At 38.6% G+C, this 23,104-nt stretch overlaps 1 protein-coding gene across 10 annotated transcripts in view; it reads left to right on the top strand.

Annotated features, from left to right (window-relative positions):
- SGMS1 (sphingomyelin synthase 1) overlaps positions 1 to 23,104 on the top strand; it is a 297,172-nt gene that overhangs the window by 236,806 nt on the left and 37,262 nt on the right. For all 10 annotated transcript variants that reach the window (XM_054690073.1, XM_054690074.1, XM_054690078.1 and 7 more), the window contains one exon: positions 21,674 to 22,524. In XM_054690073.1, the coding sequence (XP_054546048.1) occupies positions 21,902 to 22,524 (623 nt within the window). In that variant the 5' untranslated portion in view covers positions 21,674 to 21,901. The remainder of the gene's footprint in view (positions 1 to 21,673; positions 22,525 to 23,104) is intronic.

Below are 23,104 nucleotides of genomic sequence, written 5' to 3'. Positions count from 1 at the left end.
ATTTTTGCATAGGCAATGTTCTCCAAATACATTTGCAGTTTGTTTGCACCTCTGTACATTTTCCCAGATATTATTTTCAGACTGTTTTCATATATCTTGGGAATTAGATAACACTTTCAAAATTCTCAGTTTTCTGTATACTTTAATGTTCATTAGTTAAGGGGGTTAACAGAGTATTAATCATCTGTTTTGACGGATATTGTTGCCTAGGGCAAGAATTCAGAACAAAGTCATTTTAAAGAACACTATTCAATAAATAATAGTGCAGATAATATAGCGGGGTGGAAAATTGGGTACAAATAAATAACAGTAGGGAAGCAGGTTCTGAATGGTCTTTATATACCACCTATCATGACATTGCAACCTCTGGCAACAGGATGAAGCCAAGTAGACAGTGACGTGGAGATTTTTCTATGGATTCTTCTAATTGTCTGGGATTTATCACATGGACTGGTGATGAGCTTAAGGACATGGAGGAACTGACAACATCCAAGCTTCTTTCTAGCCTGGTCCCCAGTGCCATGCTAGCCCCATCTCTTTGTGTTCTGCTGGTCATGCTTTTACTACTTGCAGCATTAGAAGAGAATAAAAAAGTCTGTATTCTAGAAACCTGTCTATTCAAATCCTAGATGGAAAGAGGTTTATTTTGGTAACCATGGTAGGTCTTGGTTGATGAGTCTTTATGGGGAATGCTCAATCTGGGTGCATCTGCTGGGGATTTTGTCAACGCTGTTGGGTTTGGACTGAGTGAGTGATCTCTGCCCTGGGACTGAATGGCAGTGCCTGCAGGAGGCATAGGAAGGAGGCAGAAAGAGGTCCTCCTTCTCTTCTCTTTTTCTTTACTTATTTTTCTTACCAGAATGCCACTGCCAGCAAGGTTGAGACAGGTCCCAGGAAACCTGGTTTCCAAAGGAGTGGGGTAGTCCCTAGAAGATAGTACCGCAAGAGGTGGTGAACCCGGTGATTTGTCTGGCTCAGGCAGCTGTCCCTAGACAATCATTTATTTACATTTAAACAATATAATGTAACCTTGGACTTGAGAATTCTTCAGTCATCTTTCCTTTCCCTTTCCTCTTATTTTCTTTCTTCTTTTCTTGCATTCTCTCTAATCTTTATTTTTTTAAAGCACAAATTGATACATAATTATCTCATATGAGTCATGTACAAACAAGTGAAATTCCCTCACCTAATCTAGTCTTCCATCCCTGTTCCCCCATAGCCAATGTCTGTGTATCCTTCTAGACTTTTTGTTTACACATACATATGCACATTTATACAGTGAAATATGGACAGTACATTTTAAAGTGAAAATAATATTTCTGTATCTTAGACTTGCTGCCATTTTCAAATACATATCATTCTTTCAAATGTATACATAATGTTCTGTTGTGCTGAGGCACCATCTTTTTTTTATCCAAACCACAGTGAAGGATGTTTAGATGCCTTTGGAAATTCTGTTATGTAAGCAGGGATATAGTGAGCATTTTTAACATAACTTGACTCGTTTGTTAACATTTCTGTAAATAATATTCTTTGAAATGGAATTTCTGCAACATAAAGTATGTTACAAAATTTGGCAAATAATGCATATCATGGACTAGTTTTTATCTAATTGTTTTTGCCTGTATTGTATCTTCACATATGTTATTTCTATTTCCTATTTCACACTCTTTGCACATCTCTACCATAATTCTAACATATTCTCTGTACTACCCTTCTTGTATTATGAATTATTGTCATGGATGCATAGTACATTAAGAATAAATATTAAGGGCCTCCCCTAGTGGCGCAGTGGTTGAGCGCTGGGCTTCGAAGCTGCCCGTAGCCTCTGCAGCGCCGGGTTCAATCCCCGGCCACTGGCGAGGGTCCCACATGGCGCACAGACTTCTCCTGCCACGCCCCCTGCTACCCTCAGCATTGTACTTCAGTCCTTCTGCCTGTTGTGCTCCCCGCTCTTGCTCTGGTGAATTCTCTCACCCTCCCGCGCTTCTGACTGTACCCAGTGCTTGTATAAATAAATAAATAAATAAATAAATAAATAAATAAATAAATAAATAAATAAATAAATATCTTTTAAAAAAAGAATAAATATTAAATACAATAATGAGCTTTGGAAACAAAATTCCTCCCTAATAATTTGGGAATAGTAAATTAACTCCAAGTTCAGGGCATTATTATTCTGCCATTCTTATAGAGACTGGCTTGATAAATCATTATTAATGATGAATACTAGCCATCAGGTGGCAACAGAGGTATTAATTAAGAATAAATGTTGAGATTTGCTAGACTCTAGTAATGATTAAGGCCACTTATTCATTTAGCAGTATTTATTAGGAGCCTTTTCTGTGCTAGGGGTTATACTAGTCCTCTGAAAATTTTAGATCAGACTGTATATTTTCATGCAACAGAAATCCAATTAGTGTCTGAATACTGATATGAGCAATATAATTTTATGCCTGTTGAGGTTAAATCTAGGTGGCGGAGAGAGAGTACTCCAAGTCCTAGTCACTAGTCTTTGCCGGAGCAAAGGGTAGGATGGAATTTCAATTTTACTAAGTTGAAGAAGACTTGCAGAAGGAGTAGGTTTGGAGGAGAAGGGTCAGGAGAGTAAGAATTTGGTTTTTGGACTCTGCAACCCACTTAGGCAGGAACCACATGTATGTATCCCATTGGATCACAGAATGCCCAAGATAATGCCTTATGAATAGTAGGTGCTCAAAAATGTTTGGCTTTATTTTGGTCCAGTAATTTGACTTTTATAAAATTCAGTATAACTATCAGTTCTTACTCTTTAGTGCTGGCTTTTCCTATATCAAACTCATTATGATTACAAATAGAAGATGGATTTGAGCTGTGTCTTCAGTGGAATTGATTTGCCTTTGATCATGCCAGAGTGCTTTGGTAAACTGCTCTTGGAATGCTGATCATCAAGCTCCTTTAAAGAACAAGATCATCTTGTAATATATCCTCAGCTCTTTACAAGCAGACTTACTTAGGATTTTTTTTTTTATGTGTGTCGCTTGATTACTCTAGCATAGGTGTGGCATGTGGTCAAGCTATGGAGTAGGCATCTATGGAACTGACACTGTCATTTTGTGGTAAGAATCTAGTTTTCAGAAGTTATAGGGAAGCCATTTTTGTCATTTTTAGGTGTTAAAATTTATATCCTACCCTCAGCCCAAGAAATTCTTTTCCCTACAATGTAGCACATAATTGCTATTTAGTCATTTTTTCAGTTATGATCTTCATGAATGGTGTTATGTCCTTTTACAAATTAAATCCATATTTTCCCTAGCTCCTTGGTTGTCTTTTATACTGAAATAACTTATGATGTTTGAAAATTAATTCTTTTGCTATTGCAGTTTATATCTTTAGATCATTTGACAAGATTTTGAAATGCTTTTAATGAGCTATGCTACTTTTTCAGGTTATGATAACATAATGTTCTCATTGTGTGTGAACCTGACATTTTGCCAAATGGTTTAGGTGTTGATGTATACAGAATTAAAAAAAAAAAAATTCATCTGGGTATAAAAAATACAACTCAGGACAGTGACACCTGCAGGTCTGCTTTAGGAACTGCAGGCACCAGAAACATTAGGTAATGATTTGAGACATGCCATCTGGATTTTGTGTTGCTCAGGTATGCCTGTATCTCTTACAGTTCCAATCAAGGTCTCAGATGATACTACAGATTAATGAATAACTCACCTTTAAGGATCTAGACGTTAGCATACCTTCAGAAGCTGTTGGGAAACATCTGTGAAGTCCTGTGTTTAGGCTGTGCTTCTTACTATGATACTTTTTGATTAAATAGCAAGGTGTGTTTAGCCAGCATATGGGAAAAGCTTACCTACTTTGTCATGCTCCATGGACATGTGAATGTCATCCTAAAGTCACAGCATGGAGAGCATAAGACATGTAAGGTCATCTCCAACCCCAGGATTAGGCTAACTTTGAAAAATATAAGGCTTAATTTGAAGAACAAAAATTAAGGAAATTTCCTGAAGCTTACTTTAGTACAAAAATTGGATTGCTGGTTCATTTTATATGCTTACAGAATTAAGTTCTTTATAGAGGCCAACAGGCCTCAGTGTTGTTTTCTTCTCCTACTAAAGTAAATTTAAAAGGAAGAAATATGATTAAAGGAAAAAGATACTATTTTCCCATCTGGAAATTCTAGCTGTATTTCTTTGTTACGACACTGCTTATTTAAAATATGTTTTTTATGACCAATCTATTTTTTTTTTATTTTTTACATCATTGTTCATTTTTAAACAATATTTGCTTCCCCCCGCCCCCTCAGGTGTAGTCCCCATAGAATTTCCTTCACCAACGCACCCGTGCACCATCACCTCAGTCCCCTGTGCTCCTCCCTCCCTCAGATCCCTCTCCTGCCTCCTCCCCTATAGGATGTCTCTGATTTATAATTGTATGACCAATCTATTTAATCCACTTCCTGCCATAAGCAGAGGGGTGGAAGAGTCAGTATGATGGTCATTATTTGATACAAGTCTAAAAGGTGGGGCCAAGGTCCCCTACACTTTCTTATGCTCTCCATAGTGTGACTTCAAGAAGACATTCACATGCTCACTCCCACTCACGAAACATACGGAAGCAGGTAAGCTCTTTCCATATGCTAGCTAAACATTCCTTGCCATGGGCGCCCTTCAACATAGGCTACCCCAACTGAGGCGAGAACCGACCAAGCAATCTAGAAATCCAGCATCCAACGCCACTCCCATGTTTGACTTGGACTACCCTACAAAATATTTTTTTTTTTAATGAAATAGTTTATGGGTTTATTCTTTCTATAGGTAGGAGAAAGTGAGTTTTAAAGAGAATAATCTGGTCAGTTTCATGCTGTAAAGAATCTGGAATTAAGACCTACGTTCTTGAAACAAATAGAGTTGACTCTCTCCCTCCTCTACTATTCCTTTTTTCATTCATGGAACAGAAATTTATATTTAGTGTCTGTGCTGGCTCGTGGGGGTAGATCGTGAAAAAACACAGGGATCTTCCCACATGGAGCTTCCATCCTGGTAGGCAGAAAGAAACTCAACAAGTTAGATGTAGGTAAGAGAACTATCACAGAAAACTTGTTTCAGGAAGCCTGAAAGTTTGAGTGGATGCCAATAGTGAAGAGTAGCGTGAAAGTCTACCAGGTAGCAATAACAGTGTGTTCAAAGGCTCTGAGGCATATAGGACGTAAAAGTAGTCTAGAGTAATTGAAGTGGAGTTGTACAGTGATGGTGTTTGTTCTTACAAAGCTAGGAAGGGTCTTTTAACTACATAACAAGTATAGATTTTATTTTGTGAGCAGTGGGAAGCATTGCAGGATTTCAAATATGGAAGTAACACAGTTTAAGACGTTCTCTTTGCTGCTTCATGGAGAATTCATTTGGAGTTTGGATGGGGTGATGAACCAGGAATAGCATTACAGAGACTATGACAGTAATATAAATAAATGCGGTGTTGACTGAAGTAGTCGCATAGAAGTTCAGAGAAATAAATGGACTTATGATATACTTCAGAGGTAGAATTGGAAGAAATTGGATACTTGGTCATGTTTTTTTACATGGTTGTTCTTTTTCATCTTTGAGAACTCAATAGCTGATAAATGGCATTTTCCCATTCTTTTTACTTTTCATAGTTAGGTTGAATGTGTTTTTCCTCCATATTTGTTGGATTTTTTTTTTAATGTGCCTGTGTGTAATTGACCTACCTGAATGTTTAATGTCTTAGCTGATTTTTAAGAGCTATTCATATTTGCAATCTCTGGCAGATTAAAAGATATTTTGTCTTTGTTATCACTTGTCTTCTCATATTTGGATTATTTGGGCAGGTATTTTTGTGATTACTGTTTTAAAACTGTATACATTAGCTGTCACATTTATGTTAATGTTAGATTTCATACATGCATGTGTACTTGATAGAAAGATACATAGAACATATTTCTAACTTATTTCAGTATAACATAATAGTGGTATATGTTTGTGACTTTAATAGTAAAGAACTGATTTTATCTAATTTAGCTTTAGCTCTGCTTGTTCAGATCTTTTAAAATCTATTTTTTTAAAAAAGATTTATTTATTTATTTATATAAGCAGTGGGTACAGTCAGAAGCGTGGGAGGGTGAGAGAATTCACCAGAGCCAGAGCAGGGAGCAGAACAGGCAGAAGGAACCGAGGTACACTGCTGAGGGGAGCAGCGGGCGCGGCAGGAGAGGTCTGTGCGCCATGTGGGACCCTCGCCGGTGGCCAGGGATCGAACCGGCGCTGCAGAGGCTGCAGGCAGCTTTGCAGCCCAGGGCTCAACCACTGCACCACCAAGGAGGCCCAGATCTTTTAAAATCTTTTTAAAAGAAATTCAATCATTCTATTTGTCAACTGATTTTATAATTTGCATAATTTTACTAATTTCTTTACAACTGTCATCATTGGTTTAGTTACAAGGTTCTAATTTTGTCGCATTAAGTTGTAATTATGGAAGCCAAAGAATAAAGCTTATTAAATTTTTATATTAAAAATAATATTTAAATGATTGTCTTAGGGTTAGTTCTTGTAAACTCTGTGATCGTTAGTTGTAGGCTTTTGTACTTCTTTGAGGTCTTACATCCTAGACATTTTCTGGCTTAGGTGAGATTGCCAAATAGTTCAGATATATAGTATGTTTGCCTAGTAAACGATGTAAATGTTCCTCACAGAGTCACTAGAGGCACATTAGAATTACATAATTATAGTAGAAGGAATGTCAGCCAATGGTTTAGAAAAGAGGGGTTATAGTTCTTGTGATTCTATTACCTTCTTGTGTTACTTAGGTCAGGATCTCTGTTGGGAGATGTCTCTAAACTCCTAATAACTTTGGAAATGTTGTGGGATGAGTATATATTCAGTAGTTTCATTAAACTCTCTGCTGCCCCCTGGTGGTGGTCTGCCTTAGTCCAAAGCTTGAGATGTATCGTGTCTCTTTACACCTGAACCTGTGCTGTAGCGCTGCCACCTTGATGGATTAGGACCATCCCTTTAGAGTCCTGAGCTTTGGTGCTAGTAACCATTAGTCAGTTCATAAAGAAACACAGTGAAAGCAGACCCCAGAAGATTAGGAAGTTATCAGCTAAAACCAAGAAGTCACAGTCAGTGGTAAATGGAGAGAAGTTGATCAGTTGATGGATACTCGTTTTTAAGAGTTGGCTTAATTGCTATCTTAAGATAGCAGTTTTTTGGAGGGTGGAGATAAAGGTAGAGAAGACCTACACTTGCTTTCCTTGAAGTCCTTGATTCTGTTAACATCCAGGAGACCAAGAGAAAGGGGCCAGGGGTAGAAACAGGCAGGGGAAGCCATTTATATGAGAAGATTAGAATGTGGTGGGATATGGACTGTGCCTTCAATTTATAGTTTATCCTTTGGGACTCTGTCTAGTCTAAAACTAGTTTGTACTCATCTAACTATCAAAGTAAGCATTAGAAATTTATTTTGGGAGATGGACTTGAACTTGACATCTCCTAGCTAGGCCTGTGTTATTAATTTTGAAATACAGTGTTAGTACACCAGGATCATGTTCCTTAAATTAGCTTTTCTTTTGCTTCAGTGTGTTAAATTTATTTTTAATAAATGTAGGTTTAGAAAAGATATGTTAGACTTTTTTTCACTGAAATGGAAAAGCTTTGCTTACTTGGCTAGTGGTTATTTCTAATTCTCAGTGGACTATTAAAGAAATGTGTCCTTTTCTTACTGTCTGCTGTTTACCAGCACTAGGTATCCCTGTATTTAAGCACCTAAGGTATTTTCTAAATTAGTTGTCTTATTTCACTCATGGTGATTGGACCCCCATAAGTTTTCAGAAGACCATGAATTGCCAAAAGTGGCCGTGCTTCTGAGTAAAACATCAGCACACATTTAACTAAGGCTTTCTAATTACAGAAGCATTCTAGGCGAGTAGTTCAGAAACTTCAGTATTAAATCTGTTAGGACACTTTGGTGGTGTATGAGACAAGGAAAAATACATTTGAAATCTGAACTGCCTTAGAAAATCTGGGGATTATCATTGTATATAAAATGTATCTAAATATTATGCTACTATTTTCATCTTTTGTATAATATTAAGGATGCATCACTGCCTTTATTGCAGTTTGAAAATACAATAAAAATTCTACTTTTAGATTCTGTAGGGAGGAAAATATTTTTCCTCTACCCATCTTAGGTTCTCTGACTGGCATCCCATAAATTAGGCTGACAAAAGACTAGCAAGAGTAAAACAAACAATAAATTAACTTGCATGGCACATAAACATGGGAACACATACTGATGAGTAACTCAAAGGAATGGTTAAGAACTTGGATTTATATAGCATGTTACCCAAAGAAGAATATATTTTAGAATAGTGACAAGAGGAAGGAAAATGACTTTGAGTTTCTAGGGGCAGAAAACAAATATATGGGGAAATTAATGATAGGTAAGGGCTAGTTTTAGCAAAGTTTGCAGATTCCTCTGATGTTGTCTCTTGAATTAATAAGACTCAAAAGTTACCTCCAGTGATTAACTTCTGGTTTTTGGTTGGTTTTTTTGTTGTTGTTTGTTTGTTTTGTTTTTATGTTTAGAGGGGAGGCGGAATACTTCCAAAAATTTATGTCCTACTTTTAGGCAAATTGGGGGAAGTTAGAGAGTTCACCCTATGTCTGCTTCCTTTTATTTGCCTTCAGCTCAAAGTAACACTTATGCCAGATAGCATATTTTGAAATTGCATGTGGTCATCCCTCAATAGCATGAACATTCTCTTGGTGTCTGCAGTGGCTCTTAGGTCAGGGATAGAGATGAGAAGCTGTGACTAGGGTCAAATGGCAGAAAGCATAGTTACAATGGGAAGGAGGGGGCTGAAACATCTCAAGATCTCTTTTCCCTTTAGAATAATTAATACAGGATAGTAACAACAGAAACATGTTTTATACATTTCAGCTGTTATTCTTGGATGCTTGGCAAACACTTTCAGTTTGACAATTCATAACCCATTGAGTTCTGAGAAGATTTCCTGAATGATCTCTTTGACAGTATCGTCCCTGTTTTTTTTTCCTGTGCTCTTCTTGAACTCCTACTATTGTCATATTGAACTTCCTAGATTGCTTTTGTGGCTTGTCTCTCAGTTTTCCATCTATCTGTCTTATTCTACTTTCTGAGAGATATTTCCAGGTTTATTCTAATTGAATTTTTCATATTTACCCTGGATTTCCAAGAGCTTTTTAAGTGAGTATCTTTTGGGGTGCCATTTTGTCTTTGTTCCTTATCTCTTTAAAAATGTTAATAGTATGGGCCTCCCTGGTGGTGCAGCGGTTGAGCACTGGGTTGCGAAGCTGCCCGCAGCCTCTGCAGTACCAGTTCAATCCCCAGCTGCTCCCCGGCCACTGGAGGAGGGTCCCGCATGGTGTGCAGACCTCTCCTGCCGCCCGCTGCTCCCCTCAGCAGTGTATTTCGTCAGTCTGCCTGTTCTGCTCCCCGCTCTGTCTCTGGTGAGTTCTCTCACCCTCCCGCGCTTCTGACTTTACCCAGTGCTTGTATAAATAAATAAATAAATCTTTAAAAAAAAAAAAAAAAAAAAGAAAATGTTAATAGTAGTTTTTCTTAACATAGTTACATAATCTGTTTCTTTTTTTGTTATTCTTGTTTTAATCTCTGGCTTTCATATTTATTAGTTTCTTCATTAAATGTCTGTTTTTATGTATCCATTCAGATTTTTTTTAAAAGATTTATTTATTTATTTATACAAGCAGTGGGTACAGTCAGAAGCATGGGAGGGTGAGAGAATTCACCAGAGCCAGAGCAGGGAGCAGAACAGGCAGACTGACGAAGTACACTGCTGAGGGGAGCAGCGGGCGCAGCAGGAGAGGTCTGCATGCCATGTGGGACCCTCGCCGGTGGCTGGGGATTGAACCGGCGCTGCAGAGGCTGTGGGCAGCTTCACAACCCAGCGCTCAACAGCTGTGTCACAGGGGCGGCCCTCCATTCAGGTCTTAAAGGAAGCATTAAATACAGTGTCTGAAAGTTCTTTGCATGAGCTTGTTTGTGTGGATTCAGTACAAAACAATCAGTGCTCTTTTCTCTTACACTGTCTGGGGTTCCCAGGGGGAAAAAAAAAAATCTATTCATCCTCCTGTTAGTTTCCTTCCTAGCTTCCCGTGTTCTGGGTATCTAAAGGATTTGGGCACGTCTGATTTAACTTCTGTTTGCAACTTATACTAATCCCTTGTTTTCAGTGCACTGCCCCTGCTGTCAGCTATATTGGTATCTTCTATCCTGGTGACTCTTCATTTCCCTTTTCCAGCAAGTAAAGGTCCCCGTCCCCTCTGGAAGGAGAGGTCTTTGTTTAGCTGTTGAAGTGAGAATCTGGCGGCAACTTTAAAAAAAAAAATTTAATATATTTTTTACATCTTTCTTCATTTTTGTTTGCTTTCTCCTTTGTAGTCCCCATGAAATTCCCACCACCCATTCACCCGTGCACCATCACCATAGTCCCTTGTGCTCTTCCCACCTCTGTTTTGATCCCTCTCCCTCCTGTTCCCCTACAGAATGGCTCTGATGTATAGTTGCCTGTTGATTTTGATTTTTAATTTATTAAAATTACTTTTTTCCCCCTAATCCCTTATTTGGTGCCTCTACATTCCTCCTTTAAGTGAAACCATCTGGTATTTTTCTTTTTCTTTCTGTTGGTAACTTTTTAAACAGTCTTACAACCAGTCCTTCTATGGCTCCACCTTCACTCACATTTTGCAAAGTACCTATGCCACCAAGTCCTCCTCCTTTTAAGACTCCTGTTAGAGTCTGATTGCTTCTCAGCTTTCTCCCTTTGCTGCGTTAGAGCTCTGTTTTCCTGGGACACTGTCAGTTATCTCCAGCCCATCTGCTTCTCAGTCTCGCAATTTGTGCTGCTGTTAACACCTCTTTCATTCTCGCTGCCTTTTTTTTTTTTTTTTTTAAATTTCTGTACTATGATTTCAGGAGAGTTTTAAGAGGCAACAGAAATGAATACATATGTTCAGTGAGACCTCTTTTTTGAATCAGATTTATCTTTTAATCAAATAGATGCCGTTTTCTATCCCTCTCTTTCCCCACAAAAGAGCCCATGAGTGGTAGGTTATTTGAGTTTTGGTGGTATGAAAAAAATCCCCTGTCAGCTGCCTTTAAACATATATACTTTAATTTTTTTTTTTCTGATTCCACTTCCTTTAATAACCTCCCTTGAATCTTTTGCTCTCTCTCCTTTCCTACTAAGGTATCAGCAGGTCACAGGCCAAAGAGAGAGGCTCAGATTTCCCATTGCCTTCCTTAAACAATCTTTTAAACGGTCTCACCCACAGCATCCTCTAACATTTTCTCAAGTTCATAGCATGCTAAACTTCCTGTTTGTCACATTTGCCACCCTCATGATAGATTATTTCTTCATGTGATTTATTGTTTTCAATTGCTTGTTCATCCTTGGCAGAGATTACTCTTTCCAGGGATTCCTGTGAACTCTGTGTCTGTTGAAGGGCCCCTAGGGGGCCATTTGTACTTCTCTTTTATATTTTCATTAATTTCTCTGCTTGGAAAGCCCACACCCCACAGATGGTATAAATTTGGAGTCTTCATGGTTATGTGATAAATTCCTGATCCAGTTTCTCTAGCCCTTGTTTCCTGCCTTGATGTGGCCTCAGGCTGTGTTGGCTGCCCAGGCTTGGATCTTAGACCCTTAGCACCTGACTGCTAGGTCCAGGGCTGGTCTCCCTCTGGCCTGAATATGTTAGCTTGTATCTTTTGGCATATGAATTTTGTGATTCCTTTTCTTTCAGCACTTGGGATATCCCCTTTCTTTATTTTGAAATGGATTCGATATTAAAATTTTAGCAATTAAGTTTATTTAGATTGTTATGCTTGATGTACATCCAGGAAGATCTGTATCACTGGTTCCTTGTTTTGGAACCAGCAGTTGTCTTGCTTATTCATATGTTCAGTGGGTATCTGTTTAGTATGTACGGTGTGTTAGGCTTTCTGCAGGTCATAATCCTAAAAGAGCAAAAGTGTAAGATGGGGAAGGATTTCTAGGTGAGGGGGAAAAAACAACTTATGAAGCATGCAATGAATGGTTTGTGAGGGAAACTATAGATAGTACACAGTTGTGCATGTGTATGACACAGACTTTTCCTTGTTGGGAAAAGTTGCAAGGTAAAGTTAAAGAAATAAGTTGTAGCATAGAAGGCCTTAGCACTAAGCTCAGAACTCTGAGCCCTGTTCAGAAGCTGTGGGAGCCCACCCGCGGTGTTGCGCATCAAGTGAGGCATTCGGGTCAGATGCCAGAAAGACCCATCTGATGACAGTATGGAGGCGGGTTGAGTCAGACTGGAGAAAAGCTAAAGCAGAAACAAATGGAGATAAGAAAAGGAGAGCAGATTTGAGACAGCTGTCATGGTAGAATCTCCAGGAATTAGTGGCCCATTAGACATAGTCATGAAGTCACTCAGTGTCAATCCATGGACCAGGTTCCGTTTCTTTTTAGTTTATTTTGTTTAGTTATTTTAAATTGAAAAAAAAAAAAACAACAACTGAGTTTGATCACATGGGAATGACTTTCCTGTCCTGTTTGCCACAGTCCTTGCAATGTCTTAGTCTCTGTAACCCTGATGGACTTCTCCTGCCTGGATCCTGAGGGCGAGGAACCTTCTCCTATGAAATTGAGAACCTGGTGGAATGACTTCCCTGCACAGCTCTTTTTTATTATGCTTGCTTATCTTGGATGTGGAGACACAGGGATGAGGAAGGACCAAGGACAGAATGACTTCATTACTCTGATGCTGACTCTGCCACCATCCCCACTTTCCAGAAGCCACCTGTAATCTCCTGCCCAGTCTCTTGACTATGTAGGAAAGAGAGGAAAGGAGAAAGGATCTGAACTTTTCCTCCCATGGATGCTTTGAAAAGCTCCTGTTATTATCCATGTGCTAAATTCCATGTGATAATTCTAATGCTTATTGCAGCTCTAAGTATTACTTTGACTTTACAGATGAGTAAACTGAGACAGTTTAAATAACCAAGGCTGTTGATATGCTCTAAAATATGTCCTAAAGTTCCTTAAAAGTAAGGGATAGTAAAACATTACCTCACCTTTTCCACACCTTGGCTTTTCTTCATTGCCCTTTTGACTTTATGATAGACTCAGGAAGTACACGCAGTCTTTTATTCCAGCTCAATTGCAGTAAAGTAGAGAAATTTTAGCTCTCATTAAAAAAAATAAAATAAAATGGGAACAAAAGAAAGGAATAGAGTGGGGTGTAATGGAAATAAATGTTAAGTGTGATGCTGCCAGTGTTCTTGTGCCAGATGAGATCACCGCTGTGCATGTCCACTGGCTGCGAGAGAGCCAGTGGAATTTGAAAACATTGATTATATCCTAACTTTCTTGAGTGCTGCTGGACTGAGTCTGTGTCCAAGAATACATATTAACTAGATGAATGTGAAAATGGTCCTGCTGGTTTCAGGCTTAGAGAGGCAGTTAATCAGTTGAGTGGGAACAGATTATCTTCAGAATTTTTGTAATTGGGTTCTAAGAATGAACCCCCAAGAGGAAAATGTATCCTGATTACTCATCATTAGAGCTATGCAAGTTGTCCTTATTTTACGATAAGGCAATATTTTCCAGAGAGTTCTTTACTTTTGGCAGTAGATCGCCTATATGGATATTGAAGAAAATCTAGGTGATGGAACGATTATAATTCTGACAATTTGTTGTTGCTTTCTCTCTGAAATCATGGGAAATATCTGAGACCAGGATTTCTTTATGCACTTAGTTAAAATTTCAACTTTATCTTTGTTGTTGGTTTAGCTTATATCCTGACTTATCCTGGGACCATTATGTTGGGGATTTTGAAGGATTTAGGAACCTAATTATACACAAAGGGCAGAAGTTCTGGTTATTTAGAGAAATCTGCAAACCCTTTTCATATTTTTTTTTAAAAAGCTAATGTAAAAAATACCAATTTTTAATTTTAGAATGCAGCCTACATGTTTAAGGCAGAGAATGTACTTGAAAGAAAAAGTCCTTTTCTAAATGCAAGTTACAATCGCTTCTCGGCCTTTTGGCTAAGATCAAGTGTAAATGCAAGTTACATATTTTTATCAGAGAAATTATAAAATACTAAAAAAAAACCCAAAAATTAGTTCATAATTTTATTACCCAACGGTAGCAGTTAGAAGTTGATCTAAACTGTCCAGACTTTTTCCTTAGGAGTATTTTTAATACATGTGCATTTACAAAACGGGTGTCATTCTCTTTTGTAACCTGTTTGACAAAACTGTACATACAAAAATAAAATCCAATCTTTAGTAGAGACTTTACTAGTTTATATCATACTGTTACATAATGACAACTTCAATTATTACTATAGAACTTTTAGGTCGTTTCTGATTTTTGCCAGAATAAATAATTCTTTGAGCTTTCTGGTTATTAAATATGTACAATGAGTAAGAATTTTCATTCCATATTATTAGAGTACAAATTAGAACCATAATTTATAATGTACAAGGAATATGTCTCCTTGTTGTATCTACTAATTTTGTCAGTCAGAATCATCTATTTCCCTGTGAAACATTGAGGTCTATCTACATTGAAATGGGTCATTTTGAAGGGGAACATATAAATGGAGGCTAATAAATGGAGGCTATCAATTGGGTAAGTTAAAGGGTAACTTGGAAAATCAAAGTATCAAACATCATTAAATAGGCATGGAGGAGACCAAAAGATGTCATCACATGAGGCTCTTCTGACAATCTAGAGGTAGACCAGACAGGAAATATGTACATTTCTAGTCCTTCTTTCTTTTATCTAAGCAAAATAGGTCAACATATACTTAGCTCAAGGGGCCTTATGATAAGGGGTGATGATTTTATTTGCTAAACAGAGTTTAACTGTGGAATTGTGAATATAGCATATAATAGAAATTTAAAATATAAGACAATTTAAAGATTAAGTCATCAAAAATAATCTTCTAAGATTTCCTAAACTGTAGGTTGAAATAAATATGTAGGGCCTTCAACTGAAGCCACGTGATTATTATTCTAGTCTTATTCTTCTTCAAATAAATGTAATTTTATGAATTATACCTATTTAAGTTAGTATATTATATAACAAAAAAAAATACAGCAAATTAAATTGGTTTAGAGAAAAGCATTCAGAAACTATCCAAACTGCATTAGAGAGGAATTAAACACCTACCTCTTTAGTGGACTTTTGTTCCCTAAAAGTTTCATTTAAATTATTACTGACTTTTATGGAAAGTTCTAGGAGTTACCAAGACCTTTATCTGGACTTAAAACATGTTTCATAATAAAGTAATATCAATTCTTTATTTGTGTTGTTCTTTAATAACCCACAGATAGTTTCATGTCAGAAAGTCCAACAAGCTATGTATTGTTGACCAAATTTTGATCTTTCGTTAAGTTGATTGTATGGGCTACTAAAACATGTGTATATCCCTATATACCTTTGCTTTTGTTTTTAGGGATTTGATGCAAAAAGCAGTAATTCAATATATATTTGTAAAACTAATTATGTATATACTGTTTCCTGTTGTCATTTGCCACTGTCAGCATTTAGAAATATAGAACTTCTCTGTAATTTCTTCACTGACATTCCAGCTATGTTTGTTCAATCTTGGGTCCATTGTACCTTTAAAAATCATTAAAAAAAATCAATTCTTAATTTCATAGTACTCAAAAATCCATTGAATCATTGAAGTAGGAGAAATTATATTCAGTATAATAAATCCTTACATTTTTTATGTTTTGCTTTATGTTATCCAAAGCACTATCAGGTATAGGCACATTTCCCAAGTTAATGAAACAACCAAATGGAATAAATTATTTCATTATAGGAAATGGAAGTACTGAGGTTTCAGTACAAGTTAATCACAGAGTGTTGGAGTGCGAAAGAAGTGATTCTGTATCCCTCTGGGTTCTTCAAGACTAGCAAATAAACATCATCAAGACTGGCAAATTGACAATAGAAAAGGCCAAAATGAAATTTAATAATAACTTGTATTCCCCCTGCATACATGGGAGAGACCCAGCATGACTGAGCAACTGATCCACTTGGCTTCAGGTCCCATTTGAACAGCTTAGCTAAGACAAAAGGTCTTGGTGGGCGCCAGGGGGTCACCTAGAGAAAGGGAAGATTAGTTTGGGAAGCTACCAAGGAAAGCACAGTAAACAAAGATAGGTAGATTACATTCTGCATTCTTCGTTGGAAAGGGATAAGGAATATAGTTCTTCCCATTACAAGCCTTTACAGAATTTGTCTGTTACTATCTTTTTCAGAAGCAGCCTTCAGAACCCAGCCAGGAAATCAGCCTTTTGCCAGACATACTTGGTTGTGGCAGGGTCTTGTTCACTTACAAGTATAAGTGTCAGAACTCAAATTTTCTAAGCAATTGGTCCATGGATAGTTGTTTTGTACCTTTTGTGGTATTGTACTTTGTGTTCATTTGTGAACACAAATGTTCATTTGTGAAAGTTATATAGTAACTTTCTGGTAGGACAGCAATGTCTTATTTCTGGGCAGTGGCAAGTGGTAAGATAAGAAAATAGATTCTTTTTGAGCAAAGCTAAATGAACTTAAATGATTTATTTAGTGTCTTTGCTTGATATTATTTTCATTACCTGGACAATTGCTCCACCCTTATTTTTCTGATTTTTAAAGGTCTGACTTTGATAACTAACTATAAATAGTTTATAGTGTGCAATGACATATTATCTGATGACTTACAAGATATGAAGTCTAAAATATCTATTTCAAGAATTGGAACCAAATTAACAGATTTATTTTTTCTTAATTGAGACCCATTTAAAAACCCTGCTTGAGTTTAGACTCTACAGTGGCCATGTGTTGTTGTCACTTAACAACAGCAAGGATTGTTGTCCAAGGGTTATTTACCCCAGAAAGCATCTTGGGCCTCCATCTAACCCAGGATTAGTTCTTTACTTTGCAACGTCACTGGACTTTTAGTGTCTAAAAATTACAGAAGAACAGGGGTTCTAGCATTTTGTCTACCTCTCAAATACTGGGGTATTGTAAGACTCTTTATGTACAGATTTTATTTTTCCATTACCTCTTCTTAAGTTTTGATACGCTAATACAATGATTTCAGCTGACAATTATTTCTTAATATCCTCCTAGTAATAGATTCAGTGTAACTTTTTCTGTGTGATGATGGTAGTTGTGTTTTCTTCACCCAGCCTACCATACAGTCTTCTATGTCTAGATGTGAAAAAAACAAATTGCACTTCCCTTTTCACTGATGCCACAATTTTTCTAAATTGAGGGTGTGGATGTAGGGAAAAATAACATTCACCTCTGCTTACACAGCTGCATTCTGAGGCCTTTGAGTAAATCCTTCCCTTTTAGCTGTAGTCTTTGAAGTACTGAGTAGCTGTCCAGCAGTTACCGCCATGATTTCAGCATCAGCTGCAGGAAAACAGCATGTATTCCTTTATTTTCAAGCTTCAAAACTTGCTTGAAAAATAAAGGTTTATTTTCTTGTGAAATTTGGACGACTCTATATTTGATGTGTGTCAGAATGGTTGAGCTTTAAAAACACTGCTATTTGGAAATGGCAGCTTCAGTAAATATGTGTGAAATGTCACTGTGGGCCTAGTTGGTTGTTAGAAAGGAAGCAGGACATTACATAAAGAATAAATGTGACTCCTGGAGTAAATTAATAGCTTTCACTCCCTGTATATGATCGAAGTATCACAGCAGTAGTAGCTGTGTGACAAAGGCAGGGTAGTTATTAATCTCATTTACCCCACACAAACTGAGGCTTGAAGAGGTTAAAGGACTTTGTCAAGAAGGGAAGTAACTGAGTTGGGTCTTACCTGCAGGCTCCCTGATTCACAGCTGATATTTTTTCCACCATGCCATGCACACAAGATAGTTAAATTATATTGTGTGTCACAGATATCAGTGATGTAGGAATTTGGGGAGAGGAAAGAAAAGACTTTGCAAACAAGGGCTTTAAAAACCAAGGAAAGAATCTGGACTCATTAAAAGGGAGTAGGTGGATGATTCCAAGTTAGGGGAAGCACAGGGACTCTTAAGGAGTGAAGAATTTTGTTGTCCTAATTAATGGAAGCCATTGAAATATATTGCTGTCTCTTAAGAGCTCTTCTGGCTATCAAAACTGTCTAATGGTGTTGATTTTGCAAGATTAGTGTTTCTTCATTTAGATGGAGGCTTGCAAGTGTGTGTTTGTGTGTGTCTGTGTGTGTCCATCTGTCCCATGACACTCTATTGTTCCCTACCATTTGTTTTTTTTTTTTCTATTTTAAAGAGTATTAGGTCTTTTTTAAAAAATATATTTTTTTAAGATTTATTTATTTATGCATACAAGAGCTGGGGTACAGGCCAGAGATGCGGGTGGTGGGGAGGGTGAGAGGATTCACCAGAGACAGAGTGGGGAGCAGAACAGGCAAACGGACTGAAATACAATGCTGAGGGGAGCAGCAGGCGAGACAGGAGAGGTCTACCTCGCCATATGGGTTTCTCCCTGGCCGGCTGGGGATCGAACTTGTGCTGCAGAGGCTATGGATTGCTTCATAGCGCGGTGCTTAAATCCTTGGGCCACCAGTGAAGCCCAAGAGTATTATGTCTTTAGAGGAGATTTCCTTTTCAAAAAGAGTGAAATGTGCCTTGATCTTGTTCTAGTCTTTGTAGTTCTGAGGAGTTTCCTCTCTTGGCAGACTTACTGCTTTGGGAAAAGGGGCAAGCTGGAGAATCTACCTGAAAAGCCCCTGTTCATGCCTTGGGCTTGATCATTCCACTGAGAATTTTTCTTTAAAGTTCTCACAGCCATTTTAAAATGTTGAGGGCTTCCTTGGCAAGTACTCTAATTCTACTAAAGATAATTTGGGGAGCAGTCTGGGTTCTGATGCTAAGAGATGCCCATCCCCATAAGACCTTCTGCCAGGACTTTATTTTAGCATGTCTTCTGGTTACTCTGGACAGAACTAGTGACCATCGAAGTTCCTCTAGAGTGTTTTTTTTTTTAAAAAGATTTACTTATTTATTTATACAACCACTGGGTACAGTCAGAAGCGCGGGAGGGTGAGAGAATTCACCAGAGTGGGGAGCAGAACAGGCAGACCAACAAAGTACACTGCTGAGGGGAGCAGCGGGTGAGGCAGGAGAGGTCTGTGCGCAATGTGGTATCCTCAGCAGCGGCCAGGGTCAAACTGACACCGCAGAGGCTGCGGGCAGCTTCGCAGCCCAGCTCTCAACCGCTGTGCCACCAGGGGAGGCTCTAGAGTGTTTTTTAAGTGATCACAAATTCATTCAGTTTCATATTTTTCTCTGAGGAATATCTTATTGTCCTTGACCATCCAAATAGTTTTAAAGGCGTTTTCAATATTGGTCAGTAGGTTGCTTGTCCATTAAACCATCTAGGTGTAAGAGACATATCCCAAATGTCCAGCAGACATTGATTGGGCACCTTCTGAGTCCGAGGATGTGATATATCAACACTTTAGATCATTGCCCTTTCCTGGTCACTCATACTATTCAGGGGTGAGGGGTGAGGGGAGGGGGATTCTAGGCAAACGCTAACCACAGGCTGTGTGCCAAGGAAGGGGAGTAAGGGGCGTGCACAGTGGATGCACAAAAGAAAATACCAGCTTTTTGCACAAGGTTCACAGTATGTTTTAAACTGGCCATTAAGATTTGATTGAAAATTTGAGAAAGAAAAACCAAGGATTTAGCACCTACAACCCCTTTTGATGCTAGATTATGTATCATCAACTGTCACATCTGGTTCTTAAGACACTAACAACAACCTTGTGAGAAGAGGATTACACCCATTTTACAGATGAATAAACTGAAACTCAACTGATGGGTTATGCATGGGAAATGCTAAGAACAAAACTCTGGTTTTTCTTCTGCCAGAGGCCATTTTTTTTAAAATGACAATGCTTTGTTATAGAACTAGGTCTTTTATTTTGAATTTGTCTTGCTTTAAAAAAAAAAAAATTCAAATGACTTTTTTTTTTAAGATTTATTTATTTATATAAGCACTGGGTATAGTCAGAAGCGCGGGAGGGTGAGAGAATTCACCAGAGCCAGAGCTGGGAGCACAACAGGCAGACTGACGAAATACACTGCTGAGGGGAGCAGCGGCCACCAGGAGAGGTCTGCATGCCATGTGGGACTCTCGCCCAGTGGCTGGGAATCGAACCAGCACTGCAGAGGCTGTGGGCAGCTTCGCTACCCAGCGCTCAACTGCTGCACCACCGGGGAGGCCCGACTATGACATTATTAAAATAATACATGCAAATGAAAGAAAAGTAGGAAAAAAGTAGAAAATGCCTCTAGGCCCATCATCAAGTATAAAAGTTAATATGTTATATATTTCTTCCCCATTGTTTGATGCAGTGTTTACAAACCATGTGTAGTTAAATAGATAGACTTCATATATGTGTGTTATAAATATATGTCATGCGAAACACCTAACTTACATGCTTATATTCATGCATGTATAAACTTATGTGATTTTGAATCTCCCCTACAGATATACATTTTGGGTATTACCACATCACTGATTAAGTATTTTAATAAATAAATACACTGAACTTGGGATGAGAAACTTAAGTTTTAGCTCTTCTATGTGAGCTACCATTTGGCCACGGCAAATTTCTTGACCTCTCTGGAACTCAGTTTTGTCACTTATAAATGAGGGAGTTGGACTAGATCACTGACTTTGAAAGTGGATCCCACAAAGGGATGTAAAGGTCATCAGAGCCAAGAGGAACCTGACCCTTCATTACATTTGTGTTTTAGCCCAAGCAGCTGCATTTGTAACTCTTACAAATTTGGTGTCCCAGCACATTTGAAATAAGGGACTCATTGATTTGGGGGAGGGGGAGTGAAAGAGTATAAAATATTTGAATAGATGATTTTGAATGAAATTTCTGTTTCTCTTCTGTAATATTTATTATTAAATGCTCTTGTGTTATGTACATCTTTTTCTTTTTTTAAGATTTATTTATTTACACAAGCACTGGGTATAGTCAGTAGCGTGGGAGGGTGAGAGAATTCACCAGAGCCAGAGCGGGGAACAGAACAGGCAGACTAATGAAATACACTGCTGAGGGGAGCAGCGGGCGAGGCAGGAGAGGTCTGCGCACCATGTGGGACCCTCGCCGGCAGCCGGGAATCGAACCGGTGCTGCAGAGGCTGCGGGCAGCTTCACAGCCCTGCTCTCAACTGCTGCGCCACCACGGGAGGCCCTGTTATGTACATCTTAAAACATGTCTTCACCAGATAGAATGGTAGATGAAGCATATTTGCCATATTCTTTCATATTACCTCAGGAAGCATGTGTGCGAAGAATCACTGATCCATACTGAGCAGTGTCCAAAGCACTAGTGAATTATTTCTTAGCAAATATGTCATTGGAAAGACTGGGAAACATTTCTCCTTGATCTTATCCATTGCAGGTAATTTATGATGCTTTTTCATGGGGACACTAGCCAGAGAATCAGTAGTTCTTTAAGTTAATAACATAGTTGAGGACTGTGTATTATACTTCACCAGTAACTAAATTTACATTTCAAGGGGATTAGTTTGAAAGTCTAACTATTTTGACATTTTCTCTTGCCTCCACAGAAGGAAGAATCTTGTCAAAAAATGAGGTGAATTAATACCCAAGCACGCAGGAACCCCCGACAGCTACATGAGGTATTTAAAAATTGCCCGACTGTCTTGCTGCCCTCGTCTCTGTCATGAGGCCTGACAGGATGAACAAGCCACGGAGGGACAGCGTCCTGCTCTGTAGGAACGGAGGCTGCTGACCTGCGGGAACAAGCTGGGGACGGCCTCTTGTCTGCCAGTACAATGAAGGAAGTGGTTTATTGGTCACCCAAGAAGGTGGCAGACTGGCTGCTGGAGAATGCTATGCCAGAATACTGTGAGCCTCTGGAACATTTCACAGGCCGGGACTTGATCAACCTAACTCAAGAGGATTTCACAAAGCCCCCCTTGTGCCGAGTCTCCTCTGACAATGGGCAGCGGCTCTTGGACATGATCGAGACCTTAAAAATGGAACACCACATGGAAGTGCACAAGAACGGCCACGCCAACGGGCACCTCAGCATTGGCACAGACATCCCCACACCTGATGGTAGCTTCAGCATCAAGGTCAAACCCAATGGGATGCCAAATGGATATAGGAAGGAGATGATAAAGATCCCCATGCCAGAACCAGAGCGTTCCCAGTACCCCATGGAGTGGGGCAAGACGTTTCTGGCCTTTCTTTACGCACTTTCCTGTTTCGTTCTCACCACAGTGATGATCTCGGTCGTCCATGAACGAGTACCTCCTAAGGAGGTGCAGCCTCCACTACCGGACACATTTTTTGACCATTTTAACCGGGTGCAGTGGGCCTTTTCTATTTGTGAAATTAACGGCATGATCCTTGTAGGACTCTGGTTAATTCAGTGGCTGCTCCTAAAATACAAGTAAGTAAATCACATAATTGGGGAGTATCCACAGCTCACGCCTGTTATGTTTTGTTTGGAAATGAAATATAGCAAGGATTAGTAATCAACGTATATTATTTCCATAAAAAAAGATAAAACAACCACATACCCAACTGAAACTGTGGTAGCTTTTAGAAAATGCTGGCTTATTGCCTGTTTTGTATAAGATTCATAGAGCGTGAGGAAAAGAATTGTTAGGAATGATGTTCTGTTTCACTTCACAGGAATGAAAACCCTCAGACACCATCAGAGAACACAGATAAACTGCCTAGTCTTGGTGTTACTAACCCATCAAATAAATTGTTGACAGTTGGCCTATATACCAGGAGTGCCTGTATAACCTATTGCATCAGGTCAGACATCTGGAACTTAGCAATATGTATTTAAGGATGTTTCATACACAGTGCAGAATGCTGTTCCACAGTGGCTCGGGCTGTTGGGAAAATGATACACTTGGGGAAAGACTTAGGTCAGTGGGCTGTGGATGAATTTGAATGGTTCAGTACCTTCTAGAATCTAGTGACTTACAGCTATATGTGGCCATTCCATTCAAGTTTCG

Source organism: Talpa occidentalis, unplaced genomic scaffold, assembly GCF_014898055.3.
Source record: "Talpa occidentalis isolate TD23 unplaced genomic scaffold, MPIMG_talOcc4v2.1 talOcc4.8, whole genome shotgun sequence".
Classification (NCBI taxonomy): domain Eukaryota; kingdom Metazoa; phylum Chordata; class Mammalia; order Eulipotyphla; family Talpidae; genus Talpa; species Talpa occidentalis.
The sequence above is the reverse complement of the archived record's forward strand: the minus strand, read 5'-3'. Positions and strand labels throughout refer to the sequence as shown.